At 34.7% G+C, this 22679-nt stretch overlaps 1 protein-coding gene across 2 annotated transcripts in view; it reads right to left on the reverse strand.

The window, feature by feature from the left end:
* Positions 1 to 1935: 1935 nt before the first annotated feature.
* Ntan1 (N-terminal amidohydrolase 1) overlaps positions 1936 to 22679 on the reverse strand; it is a 64136-nt gene continuing 43392 nt past the window's right edge. The window contains exons 1-7 of one of the 2 annotated variants that reach the window (XM_018539216.1): positions 15517 to 15530; positions 8247 to 8437; positions 6249 to 6314; positions 4058 to 4240; positions 3671 to 3879; positions 2670 to 2831; positions 1936 to 2540 (exon numbers count right to left, since the gene is read on the reverse strand). In XM_018539216.1, the coding sequence (XP_018394718.1) occupies positions 2415 to 2540; positions 2670 to 2831; positions 3671 to 3879; positions 4058 to 4240; positions 6249 to 6314; positions 8247 to 8436 (936 nt within the window). In that variant the 5' untranslated portion in view covers position 8437; positions 15517 to 15530 and the 3' untranslated portion in view covers positions 1936 to 2414. Of the gene's footprint in view, positions 2541 to 2669; positions 2832 to 3670; positions 3880 to 4057; positions 4241 to 6248; positions 6315 to 8246; positions 8438 to 15516; positions 15531 to 22679 lie in introns of those variants that run through there. The other variant, XM_018539215.1, reaches the window with a different exon arrangement.

The raw sequence follows: 22679 nt of genomic DNA on the forward strand, positions 1-22679 counted from the left end.
GCAATAGAAAAGAGAAAAATGTTTATGCGTATTTTACAAAATCCTTGTTTTATAAGATTTTCCAATAATCATATTCTTTTTTAAATCATAAAAGAAAAGTTTTCTAACAAGCAAAAAAGATAGATTAAATCAAGATTTGATTACTGATTCAGTCGTTTCCGCTGCGATAAATTTGTCTAGATCTAGAATTTCTGATGATAGCTCGCGAGTAATAAAGAAATCCATAATTAAAGATCAATATATCCTGCCTTCATAAAATTAAATATAAAATGGGATGAATTATTTAATCTGTAATATGATTCTTACTATTAGTCTTTTTACGTCCTCTTTTTTAATTGAAGATTAAATTGAATCTAAACTTACTTTATAAAAATGTATATAAAACAATTTTGATAAAATCATCGAAAATTTTCGGCGAGTATGACGGAAAAAAATTCTTATATATTAATATTATTTAGAAAAAAAGTTATTTAAAAAATTGAATATATAGGTCTATACTTGAAACTCGCCTTATTTTTTTTGCAAAAATTAAGCCTTTATTTAAAAAACAAATAAAAAAATTTATCAATCAAAGTATTGGCCATCGTTAAATACGACTTTTTTCCATCTTTCTGGTAAAGCGGATCCCACGGCGACAGAACAATTCATCTTCAGAGACTATCCAGTTACAGACCCATTTTTCAACGTTTTTATAAGAGTTGAAGTGTTCCTCTATAAGTGCGTGTGCCATCGACCGAAACAAGTGGTAGTCGAAAGGGGCACAGTCTGGTGAATAAGTTACATGGGGTAGCACTTTCCAGCGAAGTGCTTCTAATATTTCCTTGACAAGTTTTGTGACGTGAGGTCGAGCGTTGTCATCAAGCAGGATCACTTTATGATGTCTTGTCTCATATTCTGGTCGTTTTTCGCGCAATGCTCGGCTCAAACAGATTATTTATTGTTGATAGAGATCTCCTGTGATTGTTTGACCAGATTTCAACAGCTCATGATTCCACGAAATACAGAGTGTGGCCTTTTTCCCATGAATATTGCGTTTTAGCGTCGATGTCGATGGTTGGCCTGGGTCGCAAATGTTCGGCGTTTGGGGTTATCGGAAATAGATCCACTTTTCATCGCCAGTCACAGTTCGTTTAAAAACCCCTTTCTTTTTTGCCTGGCATGCAGCATTTCGGAGATGGTTTTCGCCTTTCGATATCTCTTTCTTTCAATTCATATGGTATCTATCTTCCTTCCTTGTATACCTTTGCCATGGCTTTTAAACGCTTGAAAATGGCTGCTTGAATAATATTCAACGTTTCTGCAAGTTGATTTTGTGTTTGACATGGATCTTTATCCACCAATACATGCAGTTCTGTATCTTCGAATTTTTTTACTGGCCTGGACGTTCTTTATTATTCGTGCCAAAATCATCAAGTTTGAATCGTCGAAATCATTCTTTGCAAGTTGTTTTCGATAGAGCAAATTCTCTGTAAGCTTTAACAAGCATTCGATGAGATTCAGCAGCAATTTTCTTCAAATTGAAACAGAAAAGTAAAGCTTCGAGCAAATGATGCTTATTTGGTTGAAATTCAGAATCTTCTTCGCAATAAATAGATATGTTGTTGTCACAAACTTTTATATACTGAATATTATCGACAGAGGTCAAAACTATAAATGATGCCTTGTTCAATCATTACAGCTGACGATTGTCAAAGCTACAGCTATTTATCGCTAAACGGCGGGTTTCAAATTATAGACCTAATATATAAAACGTATGCAAAGTAAAATATGCATTATCTGCATCTTAATACAGAATAATGCATATTAAAATCTTTGGAAAATTGTTTGTCAAAAAATTATTTCTATTTTATTTTATTTCATAGCTTACTCTACTCGATAACAGAGTAAACTACTGTCTGATAACTTTATTTGCAAATATTACAAATCGCATTCGGTAATGCATATCCAAATCCGCACCTTAGCTTCAGTCGACTCGCGAGACGTCTTCCGGTGTGAGCAGGCCTTTAAGGCATCGATCAACGTACTGGTTTAGTTGGTTACGACCACTTCGATCGGTATTCGATTCTACGGCTGCCTCCCAATCGGACGTCCCTTTCTCGTCGATCACAGATAATTGCCAGCCGACGAGGGCTGCAATTATTGCACGCTGACTTCCGCAATTTGCTCACAAATTGTAAATTCGAGTCAATTTTTCAAACGGACGTACTTAGGATTAAACAACTTCGGCGAAGATACCGCGATCAAAAGATGCAGTATCAAGCTCGATTAATGGATTTATATTCTTATAGTTTGATCGTCCTACTCCGTATGCTTCGTCAATTCGCGAATTTATTATTATACTTCGTATCGTTCGAAAATTTTGTCGAACAACCATCACGCAACACCCTAACCGAATCTGCGGCTTGTTGAACGCTTTAGTATCGCATCGGCTGCCAGACACCAGTGTTTTCGTCTCGACGGTAGTAATGAGGTCTGTTATCTCGGAAGACGGTGACGGCCGGAAATTGATTGTCTTGGATATACTTGAGCGTTGCCCGTACCTAAAACAGAAATTTCATCGCTGCTTAATGGTGCGTGGGAAACGGTGCAATTGCAGGATTTGTCGTCTGATGTTTTCTGTTCCTCCGAGAAATTGATGATGTTGTATAATGTTTCAAATAGAGTTGTACCTGCGATACGAAATGTGGTTGTTCCACTTCCGGTGATGTGGACAGGTGCTGCAGGATGAACTGATCAGTTTGCGCTAGCCAGAGATCCACACCACGTAAAGGATCGTAGTTAAATGGACCGATTCTAAGTAACCCCAGAGCACAATCATATATATCCAAAACCTGTGTATAAAGACAGAAAGAATGTATATTCAGTTTTGATGGAATATGCAAAATAAAATTTTATATCGCATTTAATTGATTAATAATATCTTATTTAATTAATTATTATAGGTTGTTCGGAAAGTTCGTCTCAATTTTGTAGCTCAAAATTATATACACATCTTTGTAAAAAATAAATAAAATTTAAATTTAAAAAAAGTTTTAAAGCGTGAAATTTCTACTTTCGAAAGGCTACTGTATTTTTTGAGTTTTTGTGAGTTTGGTATGTTTTACATATAAACAACTACGAGCTGAAAAAGATAAAAAATTTTCTTTTCAATTTATGTCTTTCATGTACCCAAAAAAATTGCAAAAATTTTCGATTACCTATCGTAAAAGCTTGAAGCTTTCCCTACAAAATAGTTTTTTTAAAATATTCCTACAAATTTTTGTTTTTGAGTTATTCAGGAGTTAAATAAAAGAAAAAAATTTTGATCTTAATTGCTTATAACTCCATTAAAAATCATCGTACCGCAATTAAAAGATCAGATTGTTAAAACTGAAACTTTGCTCTATCGAATGGCATAATCGCTAATTTTTTAAATGTACAATATACTATTTTGAGCTAGAAAAAAAATTTGAAACGAACTTTCCGAACAACCTAATATTAATACTCAATATTTTATCATACATGAATGAAAAATGCTATTTAATTGTGTTTAATCTTATTGGTCGATTTTAAAATTCAGTAGTTTGTATTTATTTATAGACTGTAAGATTAAGTAATTTTTTTATTTGAAGTTTAAGTCATGTTCACTCGTCCAACTAGTGTTACTAATGCAAACGTTGCGTACACACACCTGCTGACCCCCGGTCAATTGTCTGGCGCACCTTAGTGCCTGATCTGGACCTTTGTCAGGGAAAGTCGCGGGAAAGATTTCGCCTGTCTTCACGTTCAGTCCGATACCGTAGATCAACGGCCAATGAATCCCACCTCTCACAGTGGTATTCAGCTCGCCCACGCAGCACAGCGTTAAATCGATCTCCACCGGTTGCTTGTGAAATGCAGCTAGAAGACAATCCGTCTGTTAATATTTTTTAGTATCGTTCTATTTTTGTTACTCATTGGAATGTCAGGAAAAATAGAATGATATTTGTGTCACTAAATAGAAAGTACCTATAAATGTTTCTTTCTAATAATAGAAATACTATATACGTCAAAAATATGTATATATTTATATACATACAAAGTATATTGTAAAATAATTCCTCAGAATAGTTTCTCGGATCGGAGTAGCCGCCGACCAACTGCAGCTCCAGGCGACCATCGGGATATCCGAGGGCAAGTTCCGTTACCCTCTGGATCATTGCCGCCGCAGCATCTTCCGTTCCGGAGCCGTCAAGGTGCGCCAAAGCTGCGGCGCCCGAACCTGAAATCCACCATTTAAAAATATAACATTCAAAATCCTTAAGATATTAAAGAAAACCAGATATCTATTAAGTTGAATATTATTTAAAAACTAATTATTTTATTATTAGTTATTATTATAAAAAATAAAGTATAACAAATATCCTGCGAATTAGCAACGCAAAGACCAGATAAACTTTTGACTGTTACTTAATTCAATTATTACTTTACATTACAATTATTTACATTATTAATCAGTAAACTAAACGGATACTGAAAAAATTGAGAAAAATATCAAAATGGCCAAATGAGTCATTATCGTTTGTACGCTATTATCTTTTTGGGACCACTTGTTACGCTTCTTCCTTCCGAAAAGAATATATCGATTAAAAGAGAAATTAATTTTTGAACACAAATATAATTAATTACTGAAAACGGTAATTACTGCGGCATGATAATTACAGGAAACAATTTTATCAATGTGGATATTTTCACGCTTTTAATCGGATCGAAAAACCGATTAAAAGCGCTCACGTTGTGCACTGAAACGATTCAACATAAATCCGAAATCGCGATTTCAAGATTAATTATAGTTTGTTAAATTCTAATTAGTTTTAATAATGAAAATAAAGTAGAACAGAAAATAACGTTTGGAAATATGTGAATATTCTCGAAATGTTAAAAGAGATTATTAAAGATTGATGCACTGCGAAGCGTCTTGTATATACTAATTGAAAAACAAAGGCGACAATTTATTTTAACAATTAGCTTTGAACATTTATCCAACTGTTATGCGAACACAAAACAACGATGAATGGACGGGAGAGAACTTGCGACAAAAGGACTCTTATATTGCGAACTGTTACTTAATTACGTACTTTCGCAGTCGCTTTCTACCTCGACCATTATTCACGCGCAACCTTAAGACGATCGGAGACACCCAGCTTGCGTCGCGATGCACTGTCGTCTCAGCAAGAGAAAGCTAAGGAAAACTTATCCGACAGTTTCCTTGAGAAGTATGATATAATGTAATAAGCTCCGTTGTGCGATAAGAAATGCATTATCATTTGAAAAAACATTTTAAAAAAGTTCATATAATTCGTATCTGGTATTAGTTATAAATATCAAATTGATTACGCTTGTTGAAAAAGAAGCCGTGTATAACAATTTTAATAAATTTTTAATGTCCACGAGAGCACACGAGATTATAGTAACATATTCTTATTTGTAGTTAGCTAATGTTACAGCGTCATAGAAAATTATGTAATAGCTCGTTGTGAACCATAAAGTGCAATTATTTCTCCGAAGCTCTTTAAACTTGATATCGTAAGATTAGCAAGGCATTTAAATGACTTCGTGATATGGACGTGAATCGTAACCTGAATCAGCACTTTTTCCCTTAAGCCCGAATGGCAGAACTGGTTCCATTAAATGATTCATCTTTTCAAAAGAAGCGGCATTTCATATTTCGATCGTTATGTTAGTAGACGTTATACCATGGAGAGAAGTCAATTATATTCTCGTGCGAACGAGAATCAAAACTTGTGTATCAGCGGAGAGAATTTTTTCTTAGAGTTTATCCTAAAAATCGCAGAACAACATCGTATTTTGAAGAATTTTATGCAAATCTCTTAGTCACTACTAAAAAAATATAAAATAAGTTTGATTAACTTTACCGAAGTGCATGTAAAAATCTTTAAAGTATTGTACTACACTATCATATTTTCAGAGTAAATTTTAAGAGAAAATTCTTTCTATATATATAAACAATAGAAATAAATAACAGAACCGCGAAATAAAAAATAGATACTTTTGATATATGTTAAAAGAGAGATCAGTGTTATATTGCAGAATTATATGAGTTTCGTATTAAATATTTTCCAACAACGCGATACCGATCAAGTAGTCGCGCTTCGTCATTGCGTTATTCCGACCTCTTTTTCTTTTCATTGTCGTGCCGCAAGCGGTCATTTATATGCAACCGGCAGCTATTTTATAATGAGCACGATTGTACTTTCAAATATACTCACCGGAATGCCTGACGACAACGATTATGCATGTGGTCATGTCGTCCGAACCGAGGATGTTCACGTTCTCTGTGAAGGGAAAAAAGAATAATCGATATAGCAACATACATTCGGTCTGTCACGTTCGAGCAAATACAGCGCTTCAAAAGACTGCGGATTGTTAGGTTCATTCGTCGATACGCAACAAAAACTTTCCACAATTATATAAGATAAATTTTTGTGTTTCAAAGATAACTCTGCCGAATGTTGTTTTGTAAAAAAAGATCTCTTCATGTTCACAAGAGAAATAATGTTCTTATTCATATGTTTTAATTATATCCTTAAATTAAGTTATATCTTGCTTCCATCTTTCCTCAAATGTTTATCGTACTGTCACGTGTTGCAAAAATTGTAAAGTTAAAAGATATTTTTTTAAAGACGCAAACACGGGTTATATACACAATTTGTCGATTTAACATATATTTTTAATATATTATATTACACTTACACTATACGTTACATACAAGAGTACGGTAGTTCTTTATGCGATAATTTTTTATTTGCTGATAAAGATTACTAATAAAAATTTATTATGTGTTTCCGAGAGAAAGATAAGAAAATCGCCATTGCGAAACATTACCAGATTCATCCAGATTTAGTGAAACATGTGGAGAAAGATATGCCTCGTTACAAGATTTACTGCATCGTTGGTATTGCAGCATAACAACGAATCTCGGTTATTTTTGAAAGTTATACCATCTGAAAAATTGGATTGTAATTTTACATTATAAACAATTGCCCGATAACGCGCAAAATAATGCTCGATATCTGTTGATTTATCGCTCGTGCGGTTGTGTTTTTTTTATTCTCATAATTAACGCAATCACAGCTGGTAGGTTGACGGATTGCGTCAATCTCGCGATATCACGTCAAAAGTAGCCGGTAACATTCGATATCTCCTTACGAGATAATACGGAAATCGCGTGGCTATTGCATCAATAATATATTCTCTTCATTAGATACCACGAGAGATTATAATTTTTCAAAAAGGTTCATTATGCTTCTCTCTCCCGCAGGAATGATTGATCCACATTTCGTCGTTTAATTGGATCTAGCGAACCCAAGTCGAGCTCAATTCCCATACAGCACATTTTATTATTCAAGAGATATCCTAGAAATGAGATATCCAGAGGACATAAGAATATATGTCCTGTGGTTGTATTTTTAGGATGTCTCTTAGAGTTCTGTGCTGCATGGAAATATTCTGTGGACGCTCACATAAATAATTTGAGAAGAAAAGTGGAAGTAAAATATGATCTCTCTAATTTAAAAATAAACCCTCTGCAACGGATATAACTATTATACACGTAGTGTTGGTAATGCAGCAAAAACCCTGTAACTATGGTTGAGAAAACTTTGCTCAAATTAACTTCGACTCTCTTGGCCACGTTCAGAAACCACACTCGGGTATTCCTAGATATTTATCTTTATTGTTTACCGAATGTTATACAAGGATAAAATAATACCTGGGTGCACCTGAGTAAAATTTCTGAATAGTATCCCTTACGCTCAACTAATTTGACTTGATAAAATCTTTAAATCATAATCACACTACAGGTTACCGATTACGGTTGCTGGTTGTCGGTTTTACTTTTGCCAATATCACGTTGCAGCTGACTCACATTCGTTACATCATGATTGGCTAAACTAGAACCAACAATCGGTAACCGTAATCGACAACCTATAGTGTGATTTCGGATCAGCTATTGCCAAATACAGAAAGTTAAGGCGAAAAGTTAAGAGAAAAATCTTACAGACGTCGGCCAGACAAATATTGTGAAATTAGAAAATAATTTGATACACTGCACCATTCAATAAAAAAGAGCATAAGTGCGCGAACAAGCACGAACGTTCGTCAGCGGCGCCGCGCCGTTCGCATTGAAGCAAGTTGTTCGTTCGTGTTTGTTTGCACTTGTTTCCTTAGACTCAGTTTGATGTGGCGCATCGAGATTGTATACTTACTGTCATGCGGCAGCGTCGCAGCCATTTCTCGTTGTTGTACGTAGAGGAGGCCCACCGGACCGACAAGCTTCGCTGGCATCGAGTGCAGCTGAGCTGCGCTTTCGCGGTATACCGGATGAGCCGCATACAAAGATCTGCTGTCCGTAGGAATGTCTTCCTGCAGGACCACCCCGCCCACCACCAGCACCATCCTGCGAAAACGAAAAGAGAAGCGCGGTTATGAAAAAATAAAAAATAACAAACGTCTTAAAATAAACTAGAATGTGCACGCACGCATGTTTCACATGCATGAAATTAATTTCGTAGAACAATACGTTCGTGAACCATTAATAATTTATGCAAACGGCCATTATATTTGCCATTTAGTTTCCATCTTATTTTTCTGTTGACGCGCGTGGTTTTACAATTACAAGTAGATGCGCGAGATTTTTGTGTCGGGCAAAGTCCAAATTTATTCAAGAAGTGCGTTGAAAAATGTAGGTATCTGACGGACGTATCGAAAAGACGCGTTTGAAAATTGTATCTCACGCCCTCTAATGAATTCCTCTAAGTTGCCTCCACATACACCGTAAAAAATAAAATGTTATATTAACTTAAAGATATACAGTGGACTTTTTGAGATATGCATAAATGTAAAAATTAACATTTTATTTTTTACAGTGTATCTTCCTCATTATCTTGTCGCAAAAAAGTATGTTCATAGAATGTTTAAAATATAAATGTAGTTTTTTTGCGATGAGTCATCAGCGGTAACTATACATTGCAAATTGCATATGTAAGATCGATCGGAGATCTTCTGAGATCGTAATGAGTTTTCGTAGCTTGGCACATGCATCTCTTTGTTAATCATTTGCAAAGTGACTGGCACATGTCATAAATCACAACGAGTGGATCATTAAACCATAAAAATACTCGATATCTGTTTTGATTCTTCTCGTGGTTACTTAATGATCATGTCATTACCAAGTGTCGGACAGCTTTCTTACGTCTTCGCCTCTTATATCCCTTTCGGTATGTCCTTTCAATTTCACAGAAACTTCTTGTATCGCAACTCCTTGTAATTTTCTTATTCGACTACGCTGCTAGTCTATATTTCGGCCTTGACTTATAACAAATGCTTCAGCATATTCTAACGCGCGTATACGGAATTTTTCCTGTCTCCGTTTTTCTTACAATATCCGTAAGCGTGATCATATTTCGCTATTATAGATATCAAAGCTACGGTTGATTAAAAATCTAATAACATTTTAGTCTCTATTTATATTGTCTTATTTATCGTCTTCTCCGCTCTAATTCTCCTCTTTATCTATGTAATCTTATATTCACTCCGACTTCCATTCCCAATCCACTACAGACACCCGTTATCGCAGTTTCTTATCCTCTTTCACTTCTATCGCTCCGCCAAATTCAGAGCTCTGTCCTCCTACATAGCCACCAAATATTTCAATATGCTACCTTCCTCTATCCACTTTCCTCGTTTATCTTCATTTTGCGATAGGATGGTTAAGTTTTTGTCATAAAATCATTGTTAATTGCAATTTATTCTCTCTGTGTAAAGTGATCAGATCTAACCTACGTAAACTATGTAAACATTCCTGATTGAAAACTAGTATAAAAATAGGACGCTTAAGGTGCTTTTTCATGTTGACACTCATTTTCAGCATCAAAACAAGTTAAGCAAGCATCAGCATGAAAAGGCACCTTATAAGACTCAAGAATAGGACAAAAAAACGACATTTTAGGTTAAATTATTGTAATACAAAGTTATATATTATAAGTTATATATTTGAATTTTCAAAAGTAGAAGAAAAAGAGTACATTTAAAAATCCGAATAACATAAAAACATGAACGCAGTATTAGAAAAAACCTTAATATAATAATACCTAATAATTTTTTATCACAGATACAATGATCTGGTAATTAGAGCACTATATATTTTATGCAATAGGCTTAATACTTTTCACCTTTTCGGTTCCTTTGCTGTCTCTCAAAATGAGTACCAAGTAGGAGTACATCCCAGACATGATGAATGCTTAAAAAAAAAGAGCACATGCCCGAGAAAAAACCAAACATCTGGGTTACTCTATCTTTCTACAATCTTATTATTATGAATATTTTATTTTATATTTTCGCATTATATTGAAAATGTACTTGATATATAAACTCTGTCGTATAGGTACCTGTTAGGAATTCAATTTCCCGCTCTTTGATAATCTCTCGATAGACCATCGATAATCGCTAGACTATCGGTTCCTCCTTGTAGCGCTCATAACCTGTATATTTTATATCTCTTCCTATATTATACTACTCTCTCGCTTACTTTCGCGCCACGTTGCTAAATTGTCATACTTCAGACTACCTATCTATCTATTGTTAAAATCATACTGGTGCCTCATCTTTTGTGTATTTAGTTATTTCTGCATCTTTCAATATAAATATAAATGTAATTCTAAAATATACACAATAAATTAAACTAAATTATTACAATAATTAACATTAATTTGGCAACTATGTAAAGCAAAGTAGTAGTTGTCACACGGAAAGGATGGTCTTGTTAAAATGCCTATGAGTGCCTATGAGTGTAAATTTAGCTCGATTTGAAAATAAGAAAATGATTTTGTTCGATCATCGAATTAAATATATAGAACGCTAAGTATTAATGACAATATTGCAAAGTTTTAATATTCTAGCCACCAGTTTAATTGTCCTACACAATTTTATTTTGATCCTCTAAACAAAATTATTTTCAGATCTGTAGGTATTTCAGTAAGAAGTCAAATCTTCTTTCCACGTTTGCACGCAACAGGCGGGTGTTAAACGTCGGGCTGATTTATCGAGTGTAAATTCGTGCGAAAGAGAATCGCCCTCGTCATCTTTCAATCTTAACAACAAAGATATATCTTACACGCACAATCGGGGCATTGTACGACAAAACTGGTTAAAGTAACCACAAACTTCGAGGTTACATTGTCGGTTCCGTGAGCGTTTCAGTAATGGTGTTACCTATGTTAATAATCGTAACAACAAACCATTAGCAATAATAATCTATACAGTTATATGAATAAATCACATAAGAAAAGAACCAAAGATCCTTCTTGAGATTAGCTTTTGTGGTACCTAATATTTTTAAATGTAAATTCTAAATACAAATTTCAGTAAATTTTTTGCTTCCAGTAAGCACTAAATATTTAACCTCAATCTTCCATATTGGTCCATTCCTTATTTATTTGATTTAAACGCCGTCAGTTTAAATAAATTGCTTAACATTCGGTTCAATTTCAAATTAACCCTTTGCTGACAAATGTTGGACTCGAAAGACATAGTTGACTTTTTCTTATTGTGAATTAGGATAGATAAATTAAAATCTATAAAAAAATAAGTAAAATATACAATTCAATTTAACTTTTATGATAGTAAAAACTCCATATTGAAGTTTTCATAGTATGCAAGAGAGAATTTTTTCAAATTTTTATAAAGTTTGGAACAACGTATTATATTATAAAAATTTGCGTTGAAGTTTAAAGATTCAGGTTACGGATGTGAATGGCGAAAATTTTACATTTTACGCCAATGGAGAAGAGCTTTGTTATCTACGTATATTATGTTACGAACAGCTAACTCAATATTATAATATTAATATTATTTATTTTTCATTTGATTCCTTATTGGCGTAAGTAAAATTTATTCGAATATCATGATACAAATTTTTATTATATGAAGATCTTGACGTTTGAGTTGAATAACTATTTCACGATGTACTCTCTAAAAGTGAATCGGTGATTTCAATGTTACACTTATAACTGCAATGTAATCATCAGATTCATCAGCGATGTTCACTTCTAGAGATTGCGATTTTCTGTAAATTGAAATGCATTTAAATCTGCAGAAATTATAAACTCTAATAAAAATGAATCAATGTGGTATTACTGAAAAACACAATAAATAATCGCTGATGATTACATCAATGTAACACTCTAAAGTCAGTATAATAATGCACTAATACATCTTAGAGAGTAGCAAAGATGTTGAAGAGTACATAATCTAGAATTTTTCTAGATTTTTTTAAAAGCCCAGAACAGTAAAAAAATTTGGACCTGACAAAAAAAACTCAGTGTATCTACGAAATAAATAAAAATATGTATATACTTACGAAGGGTTAATTGTAACCGAAAGGGAGAAAGAAAGAGAGATTTACAGATTTAAATTTAAAAAGTAAAAAGTCTTCAATAAAACAGAAAACCCAATTACTGAACACAGTGGTTGCGTTCAGCAGACTCAACAGTGGAGTGAGCGCTCGCTACTATTGATGTATTCTTCCAATCCAAATGATTTTTATGTATCAAGAACTCTAGGTATTCATAAAATAGTTCTGTTAAACTGATCAGAACTATGCGACCTTGAATTTAGTTAAAAAGTTAGCACCCCATTTTTAAAAAATTATTAAAAAATGATTATTAAGCGGATATGTCATTAAAAATCATAGAGAACTTTTCGTATCGTCAAAAAGAAGCAGGAATTATCATCAGAACTATTGTATCTAAAAATTAATTTTAAAAAAATTTTTAATTTTTTTTTTAATATTCGAAAATTTTTTTTACATATCAGGAACTCTAGGCAATCGCAAATTGAAGCTATTAAGCTGCTCAGAACTATTCCACCTCGAAATTAAAAAGTTAGCACCCCATTTTTAAAAATGTAAAAAAAATGTTTATTGAGTGGTGGAACTCTTGTTATTAACTATAGGGAACTCTTCGTCTCGTCAAAAGGAAGTGGGAACTCTAATCAGAACTTCTGAGTACTATAGTTGGGGTGCTAACTTAACATACCCGACTACGTCACGCTATTAATAAAAAAAGAAATCAGTTTTACTGATTAAAGCATCGCAAAGATTGTTATCAATCTTCCTTTGATTGTGGCAGAAGTTCGAAATGATGACGCGACGAAAAACAAGTTCTCTTTTATTTCAAGAATCCGTAAAAAACGGGACATGTTCTGCGAAGAACGTGCGCCACACGTTTAAATACAGAATAATCGCTAATTATGTTGACGGCGCTCGCAGAATGAAAGGAACGCCGCGAGAAATATGAGGTTTTTTCGCAAAAAACTCGTCGCAACGTCCTCGTGTGCGGCACGATTCGTGGCAAGGACTAAAATAGATTCCCCCCGAGCCGCGTGTTGTGCAGCTGCTTCTACGAACATGCAGAAATACGCACGATGGCAAAAGCCGCGCCGCTCGTATTTCTTTTCCATAATAATTTTTAGTTTTACGTCACTATTGATGCGCGAACTTAATTGTATACAATAATACGAGAAAAACGCTATGCTGTTAAGTAGTAAAATTTCAACTGAAATTTGACATCATGTAAACGCTTACCTACAGTAAATAAGAAACGTTTAGAAATACTCTAACAACATTGTAACATTGCTGTAATGTTAATGAATAAAATGAAATTCAAATGTTTTTGTATTACTAGGTAAATAAATTTATTATTTTTATAAGTATATTGCGAGCAGATGTAAACTGCTGGTATAAATTAGAAAATAAAATAACTTAGATACGCATGAAACCGTTTATTTGTATATTATTGATATAATTCGTATATATTAATAAGATACGAATAAATTCTAATAATTTCTCATGCACTTTGCATTCGCGACGTTAGCGATTAACTCGACTTTAATGGCTGTCCCCGTAAGATCCGTAATTATATCTCGTGTTCTCTCCGCGCCGCTCTAGAAACGAAGGAACAGAGAATTGCAGCAACTAGCCCGGCGCGGGCGGTATCTTACCCGCGAACCGCATACAATGTACGTATGGTTTCGGTATTAGGGAGCACGGTACTATAATCCAGATGAGATAATTACATGTTTTGTATTCGGTGGAAATATCGCAGCTTAATTATACGGCGTGTGACATGCGATGCATACCACTCCGTTGCTTACGCTCGCTAGGAGCAATTTTACGTTGCGATTCGTTCCGTAAGCGATGTACGCCGCGTGAAAATTTCTTTCATCTATTTCAGGCCGAGTAACAACAGAGTAATTAGAATTTTTGGAGATTTCCGCGAAGTCCCAGCCCCTCATTAGCATCAAACCCGATCTTATCTTATTTTATTTCTAGCCTCTTTTTCCACGACGTGTTTTGATAGACACAAAGAACTTATAAAAATCGTTTAAAACAAAACGTTTGAAATTTTGCTTCATGTACGGAAGAAACGGTTATGTTAAAGTATCTGAAAATTTAACTGGATAGAGTTGAAAATAATTTTATTGGACAATCAATATAATTATTAAGACCCTCAAACATATATTGCTAGAATGTCAAGCATTGCTTGATCATGCTTGATATTTCCTTATAATAATTACTTTTGTGGACTAACAAAATTATTTTCAAACATGTATTTATCTATACAATTTCTTTGTAAATCGGCAAATAGAATTTTCTAAAAAAAAAAAAAAAGAATAATAAGTATCTTGATAATAACTTCTCTTTCTCTCTGCAAGATTAACAAAGAGATTTGCCCAGAGTTTTGGACGAATTTTTCAATCTCGAAAGGATATTTTTATTTTATAAATATACTTCGCAAACTTTAGCTACGCGACAATTATCTCTTTCTAATATTTTTCAATATACGAAAAAGTAATATTTGGTACCTTAGGTACCTAAACATGTAGTTAGCGAAATTAAGAATGGCACGCTAAACGAACGTAAAAGTACGCATGGGTATTACGAAATGCTCTCGTATCTGTAATTATTGTGCGCGGTAGGAGAAATAACATGTGTATAATTAGTTGTATCACAAGCAGCTGTTCGTATAATAATGAGATGAACGAGTGGCTCGATTGCTAACAGTCACGTGGAGGCTGCGGCAATGCTGACGTACAATTCTCAAGAAACTGACGTTATCGCGTGACATCTATGTATTCGATATAGTTGTTCGATGTTGTGAATATTATTCATGGAAAACCACTCAGGCGTGAGTTTTCATGTCGCGACATTAGTATATCAATTTCTCGTTATGCGATATCGCATCCAGACGTATTACGACACGCTGTTTGTACGTGCTAATATCACATGATTATCACATGGATTGTGTCGAAACTTAATAATTTATAATATATTAAATTTACAAATAAAAGTGAAAATCATCACAGCAGATTATGAATTAATCTAAACCGAGATTAAATATAGAAATTTGTTAGAATTATCATCGCGATATATAAATAACTTACATATTTCATTCTAGGCACTGCGTAGCAGCAACTTACCTTACTTTTTTAGCTGATTTTCTTCTAATGGAATCTATCCAATATATCCGTGAGAAATTATTGTGCTCAGACGCGATATAATAGTATCTATAAAGATATATAAATCAGATTATACATCTTATATAGATATGATTAAGATAGATAAAGAGCACCTGATGATGTATGTTTTATGCAGGAATATGAATCTCTTTGTCCAAACTCTTGTAATTCTTATTTTACTAGACTATTGGAACGTTATTGCGATGCATTTCATCAAAAAAATTTAAATGAATTCTTATCTCACTTTTATTTTCAGCTGATATTTTTCTCAGATTTAGAATACGCCATTAAATATCCGTCACGCGTTGTTCTCAAATTCATTTACAATTTACAAGTGTCTTCTGTCAAACATTATCATTCCGATAAGTCAACATCAATGAAAGTTATGTGATTTCAAATCGGATTAATCTTCTATTATCAAGATTTAAGAATTAGAAATTATTTGGTTCATGTTTTAACGCGACTCGCACTCAATCACTGTTTGCGAATCGATCATGACGTTCCGTAAATCCTGGATTTCCTATCTGGATATTCCGAATGCGCAATCACTTCCGGTTTACAGAGATGCAGTCGAATAACGGAACAGAGCGATCTCGTATCGATCTCTCACGACCGCCGATCCAAGATCTAGCCGAGCGGCGACTAAATTCGTCCGTGCAGTTTTCATTCAATCGTCGTCGACTGTCCAGGCGCTCATTAACAAATCGCGTTAATTATGGCCTCCGTTATCAGTCTGCGCGATGATTGGATGGCTTCTTGGATGCGGTGGGACGGGTTGAAACGCAAGAGAGACCAATCGGGGCCGGCTGGTCGATCGAATATCGGGGTACCGCGAACGAGAAAATAACATGTTTGGCTCTGTCGGCAGGGCTTAGGAATCGAAATCGCTTCGACTCCGTTCTTCCTTTTTTTTTTCAACTCTTTCTACTTGTATCGGCGGTCGACCGACTGGCGCGGTATTTCGTGGGAGCGTCTGTTTACGGGGTAGCCAAAAAGTTTAGATTACCGCAAGTCAAATTCATGAAGGACATATGTTCATTAGGTTTACAACGTTTTATTTATTAGTTTCGGCAGACAAAAGTTTCACATGATATTACATTCATAATAACATTAATTTATTTGTAAAAAAATAATAGATAAGAGGCAAGAGATAAGAGGCATTCGATAAGGAACGATTAAATAAAAGCGCGTTTTGTAAAGAATTCAAATTTTCATAAGCTGACGAATTAGACCGATTCTACGAATTTAAGCTAATTATTTATACAAAGCTTGAAATAAAAAATTTAATAATGGAATAAGATTTGAATTGTTCCGCAACTGTGTATGCTTTCCGAGTATAATTACCAACGGATGTGTATTGAAAATCTTTTCTTCTTGTGAAAAAGCGACTGAGTGAAGAAGCGGATGATAGCATCTGAATATATGTAAATATATGGAGAGAGAGGTCACCTTGCGTATATTTTTACAATGAGGAGCGAGAGATACCTGAAAGACTTGAATAAGCAGCTGCAAACTCAATCTGAATCATAGATCGCGCATAGAATAAAAATAAAAAAAAATATAAATACTGACTTCACATGGTGATATATAGAATAAAATTTTAAACGAAACTTGTAGTAACTTTGTATAAAAAAAACTTGTAGTTTGTATAAAAAGGGAAAATTTGTCTCTACAAAATTTGCGATCTGAATAAAAAAGAAAAATTATTTATTGATCGAGAGTTTAAAGTGAGCTTTACTGGCGTGATTTAATTCTAATCGCTCGTTATCTTTGTAATTATTTTTTTATATCGTAGTTAAAATTTTAGAAGATAAAGGAAAATAACTTCGATTAACTATAATCTTTATTGATTCTTGGAATAAAGATGAATTCAGTTCGACGATTATTGCAAAATGCTAATTTAATTTTCATCGATTAAACGTCGGCAAAGTTTTAACTTATTCAATCGTAACATCAAGGAGAGAAAGAATGTACTAATAATATATATATATACATCAATTATATAATTTAATTCTATTGAATATAAAAGCAATTAAGTACTTTCTTTCTTCCATTTACATTGATTCATTGCTAAAGTTAACTTATGCACTCTTCTCAAAATAATCAATTCAAATATATACGAAGTCACGTTCTCTTTTCTAGCTATCTAAACGGAGGCATCGCTCCTTTGAAATCATTAGTCTACCTAAGCTCATGTTAATTTCCTTTCCCTTTTAAACTTATTCTGTATTTGTTCGATTCAAGCCAGTCGATAAAATCACTTCGGAATACGAGATGTACCTTCTATACAGCGTGACATGAAAAACACTTAGAAAACAGAATCTACATGAATCCCAGTAAGCGTTTAAAAATTAAGTGACACCGTGAACGTAAAAAAAAATACAAGACTATTTTAAGATAAAAGTTATCCTATCAAGACATGTTTCAAATAAACATCAAGAGGTTAAAAGGATTCACCCTTTGAAAGACCAGCTGCCACATGAGGAGCATACAAACATGAGTCTTCGTACAAATGAGTGTCGTGACAGCGTGAACGACAACCTTCCGAGTGTAATCGCGACTGATCGAGGGATCGAGATTTCCACCCTAAGACATCAGCCACTCTCGAGGGAGCCGCAAGCTGCAAAGAGAGGGTGATCTCGGGGACGAGATACCATCTCGACACGGCGGGATTAGGCGCGTAGAAATCGTTATCGACGAGATCTTATAGTATAAGTACGGATCGACGGGCGGGTCTCGGGAAAGAAGTACCTTTACATCAGATTAAGGCGCGATCTTGGGCGCGGATCTTCCGCGATCCTCGCCGGAACGAATCGCGGTGCCAGTGCGATATCGGACGGAGAAGCGGAGCAACTCTTTCGCCGGCACGCCCCCTCGTTCCCCGAATCGATCCCGGACGATTTACGGCGGGGATCGATTTGATCGACGATCAAGAGGACCGCGCGATCCCACCCTGTGCCTTCTCGTCTCACCTCGCCTCGCCTTGCAATATCGAGCAGTATTTCTTTGGTCGCGCGAGAGAGAGAGAGAGAGACGACGGTATTAACCCTCTCGAACGGTTAACACTCGGTACTCGCCGTCGCTGATTAATGCCGGTCGTACTTTTCCGTGTAAATGCGCGAACTGAATTTATCGCGTTTGAAGCTTGACTATACCTAGATACTCAGAGCCAATTCGAGCAACAGGCAAATCTATTTAATCTTCTTTCGTCTCAAGATATTTCCAGGTTTGAAAATAATTGTACAACGAATCTGTTTTAATTTACGGTGTCTACTTCAATGATAGAGAATTTATGTGTAAAAAACGTATACACTTCTAAAAAATGTCGGTGTGGATTTAACGACTCTGGTGTGGATTTAACATCCATGCGGTGTCTATTCTATATATAATTCTCACCGTGTTGGTGTTAAATTACCACCATGATATGAATTTAAAACCTCTGATGTCTATATCAACATCCTCGTGTGGATAACATGAGATGTGTAGATTTAAAACCCATGATGTTAGTATTAATTTAGCACCAACACAGTGAGAATTATATATATGTATAGAATAACACCGCATGGTGTTTACATCGTTAGAGTGTAGAAGATTGAACATTCAATAAATTTCATTAAATAAAAATTAATATCCTAATACATAAAGAAAAATGGTCTTGTTACTTTACAATAGGTCAATAATACCACCAGTATTAACAAGTATTGACAATATTATTGATCAAGTATTATAGTTTAGTAGTTAATATTGATGAATTGACGTAGAATACTGACGGTGATTTTGATTCTTGAGCATCAGTATCATTATTTTATTAGGATCCATGTCATAGTATGTCATAGTCCAATAGATATTGTACTACGTAAAATTAAAATAAAATTATATTGTCAATAATAGTAATAATATTGATCGTGTAAAGTTTAAAAATACTAAAAATATTAATGCGTACTATCACAGTATTATTATCAGTATTGATTGGATATGATCATCTTTAGACTTCAAGTTTTGTGACTGTTATTATAGAATTACGATTAAGGCAACAAAATTTCGCTGTTCGTTAAAACCTCCTAAAATTGAAAAAAAAAAACACAATCTTTTGATTGCGACGAGAGACGTCGAGCATTCTGTCGAGTTGCGAGAGCAGGGGATTCCCATGATGCGCGGAAAATTAGAACCGCGCGCGAAGAAGATGAGATTATACAGCGTGGTAAAGCAGGTAGGTAGGTAGGTAGGTAGGTAGATAGGTAGGCAGGTAGGTAGGTAGATACGTAGGTAGGTAAGCATGGCCATTGTTGTGTGCCGACGAAAATTACACTCTTCAAAATCCATTGTACCAGATTGCCGGCCGTGCCGGTCGACTTTCTGCCTTGTCCTCGTCTTCCTCGTCGTTAGAGTCTTCTTTCTTCCGTCATCTTCTAAACATTCGATTTCGATATATGAGATTAGATCTTATGTGATTGGTGTCATCAAGATACATCGTTTTATGCAATAAGACATTGGTTTTCGAAATTATTTGATTTTTACTTTTTTCTTCTTTAAATATGGAAAAATTGAGCCCGAATATTATTGTATATAGTTTATGTTTTTATTTAGCATTTTTACATATTTTATTTGCTTTTTATTTATAAATGCCTCCAAAATTTAATATTAGTCATGCGTTTTATTATAGAATACAGAAAATAACAGCAACACACAAAATAAAATAATGAGCTAAAAGTTAAAATAAAGTGATGAGAAAAAAAATTGTTAAAATTGTAAAATTCAATTGTTTTCTTCTTCATATACATATATATTTTTTAATTATCTGTTATTGATTACTATTTACAATACTATACTAATTCACGAATAACTAATCGTTCCAAAAATAAGAATCCAAAAGTAACAGTAAAACGATAAATCAAATCCTAAATAACGCTCTAACAACAGCGATTATTTTAAACGGTTCGACTGATTTAATGCCGAAGTTTTTACTTCGCACCATCGGAAGATAATACAACATATGCGTGTAAACGAGGACGATACAAACTTGAGAAAACAAAGTCATTGAGATAGCGTCAAGAATAAATGTCTTCTCACGAGTATCTAGAGCAGAGATAAGCACCGCGAAGCCTAGGAAATCGGGATATACAGTTAAGACTGCTCACTGTGGTCTCGACGATTATTCGGTTCGACAAATCGACTTTGCTGTTTAAAAAAAATGTCGCGTTTGAAGTCGTATAAATACCAATTTCGCGGTGAGCTTGTGATACGTCAGCCAGAACGCGAATTATCAAATTTCTTCTCATTCAGCCGGAGAATTTTATCGTGTCTCTGAGATATACACAAACAGCAATTATTCTTAGTCTGAAAATGAATTTATCTGACTGCGCGAGTATTCGAAAACAATTTACAATCTCTCGCGTGGTAATTCAGTCTTTCAATCATTTAAGTATCTATAATAAATTGCTAAAATATTACAGAATTATCCGTTTCCATCGTAAATAATTCGAAGAGAAGTGCAATAGGTAACTAATGTTCTTTAATTGACATTCAAATAGTAAATGATGATATTTAAACATAGTGATTATTATCATTTAAATGGAATTTACATTTTTTTTGTACACTGCTTCGATATTTTTAATCGTGAAATAACATTTAAACAATTTTCATCTTTGGGTAGTTGTCCAGTTAAAAATAAGTTCACTGATATTCGGTGCTCCTACAAGTGTCGATCCCCGTTTTTCTCACTTAAATCCGTTTCTATTAATGTAAATTAATTTTAATCTAGATTTATTTTTATCTTTCTCTTTTATAGTTCTGAGTATTAGAAAAGGGTAAATATATATAGTGAATTAAACCGAGATTATAAAGTTAATCTACATTGATAAAAAATGTAGACATTACACTATTTAATTTCATCCACGTCGAATCTAACGATTTAAAATTGCCGTCGCGACAAAAGAATGAATAGAATTACGGCGATATTGATCGATCGAAAATCAGCGATGAGTATACACAATTATTGAAGGGGGTGGACAGAGGAATTAGATGAGAGAAAGCTATTCGGGATACAAAGAAGGTAAAGAGAGGACAGAAAGGGGTCTGAGAGCAAAATGGCGGGGCCCTTCGTGACCGTAATCGATCGACCGGGAGGAGGCCGCTTGGATCGTCGAGCCACACGGAAATCCACTTGAAAAGTAGCCATTACCTTAATTATTAGTCTTTCTAAGAGGCCGTGGCGGCGGGGTTCGGGATAGATGGGACTCCGCGTATTCAATACTAGTCACCGAGGGAATCCTAAAAATCCTCAGAATTTCTTCGTGGCATTCCCGCCACTGAATTAAAAGAGGGAAATTTGTTTCAATTTACAGAAAAGTTATGCCAAACTCTTACTCACTTTAAATGAAATCTCATTTCTTTCTGGAGTGAGATTTTATTTTTTTAAAGTGAGATTCTCTCATTCCAAAGAATTTAGAGAGAGAAAGAATCAATATTATCTCTCTAACAAACTGTACGTATAACAAAAACAATGACAGTCGCATAAAATAATTTTAGCGTTTGTAAAATGATGAAAGAGGACTTTCTTTTGCAATTACGACCTGTTCGACAGAAAATAAAAATCCGATTTCGCTTATCAAACGAAGTTATGTCGATATTTTTGCCCGCAGAAATATGTCGCAATTAAAGAAAATGAAGAGGTTGAAGCCAATTAAATCGACGGAAATGAAGGTGGGGAGTCACGGTGAGAAATAAATCGCGGCGAGAGAACCAAAGTGGTACATTTGCGCGGATTAATTGCGACCGACTTAGAGTATCTTTTCGAGAGCGAGAAAAGCGAGATAATTAAAACCAGGGTGGAATTCGAATAAATCGGCAGCGACGGGCGTCTCGGAAAGTAAGGGGAGAAGGCGGAGGAGATCGATGAGCCAGGAGTAGATCGACCTTTAATAACCGCGTATCAGCGTTCACGAGGCTGGCTCTTCGAGAGAACGGAGACTCTCCAAAAGGATCAATGAAAAAGCCTCGATCGAGCGAGGCATCGCTCACTTAAGGAATTAGCGGTAATGGCGGTGCAGCGCCGCACAACTTTGTTGCACGCTATTTCATAATGCAACGTTATCGAAAGCAAAGGGGGGGGGGGGAAAGGGGGG

The sequence above is a fragment of the Cyphomyrmex costatus genome, unplaced genomic scaffold (genome assembly GCF_001594065.2).
Source record: "Cyphomyrmex costatus isolate MS0001 unplaced genomic scaffold, Ccosl1.0 scaffold205, whole genome shotgun sequence".
Taxonomy (NCBI): Eukaryota; Metazoa; Arthropoda; class Insecta; order Hymenoptera; family Formicidae; genus Cyphomyrmex; species Cyphomyrmex costatus.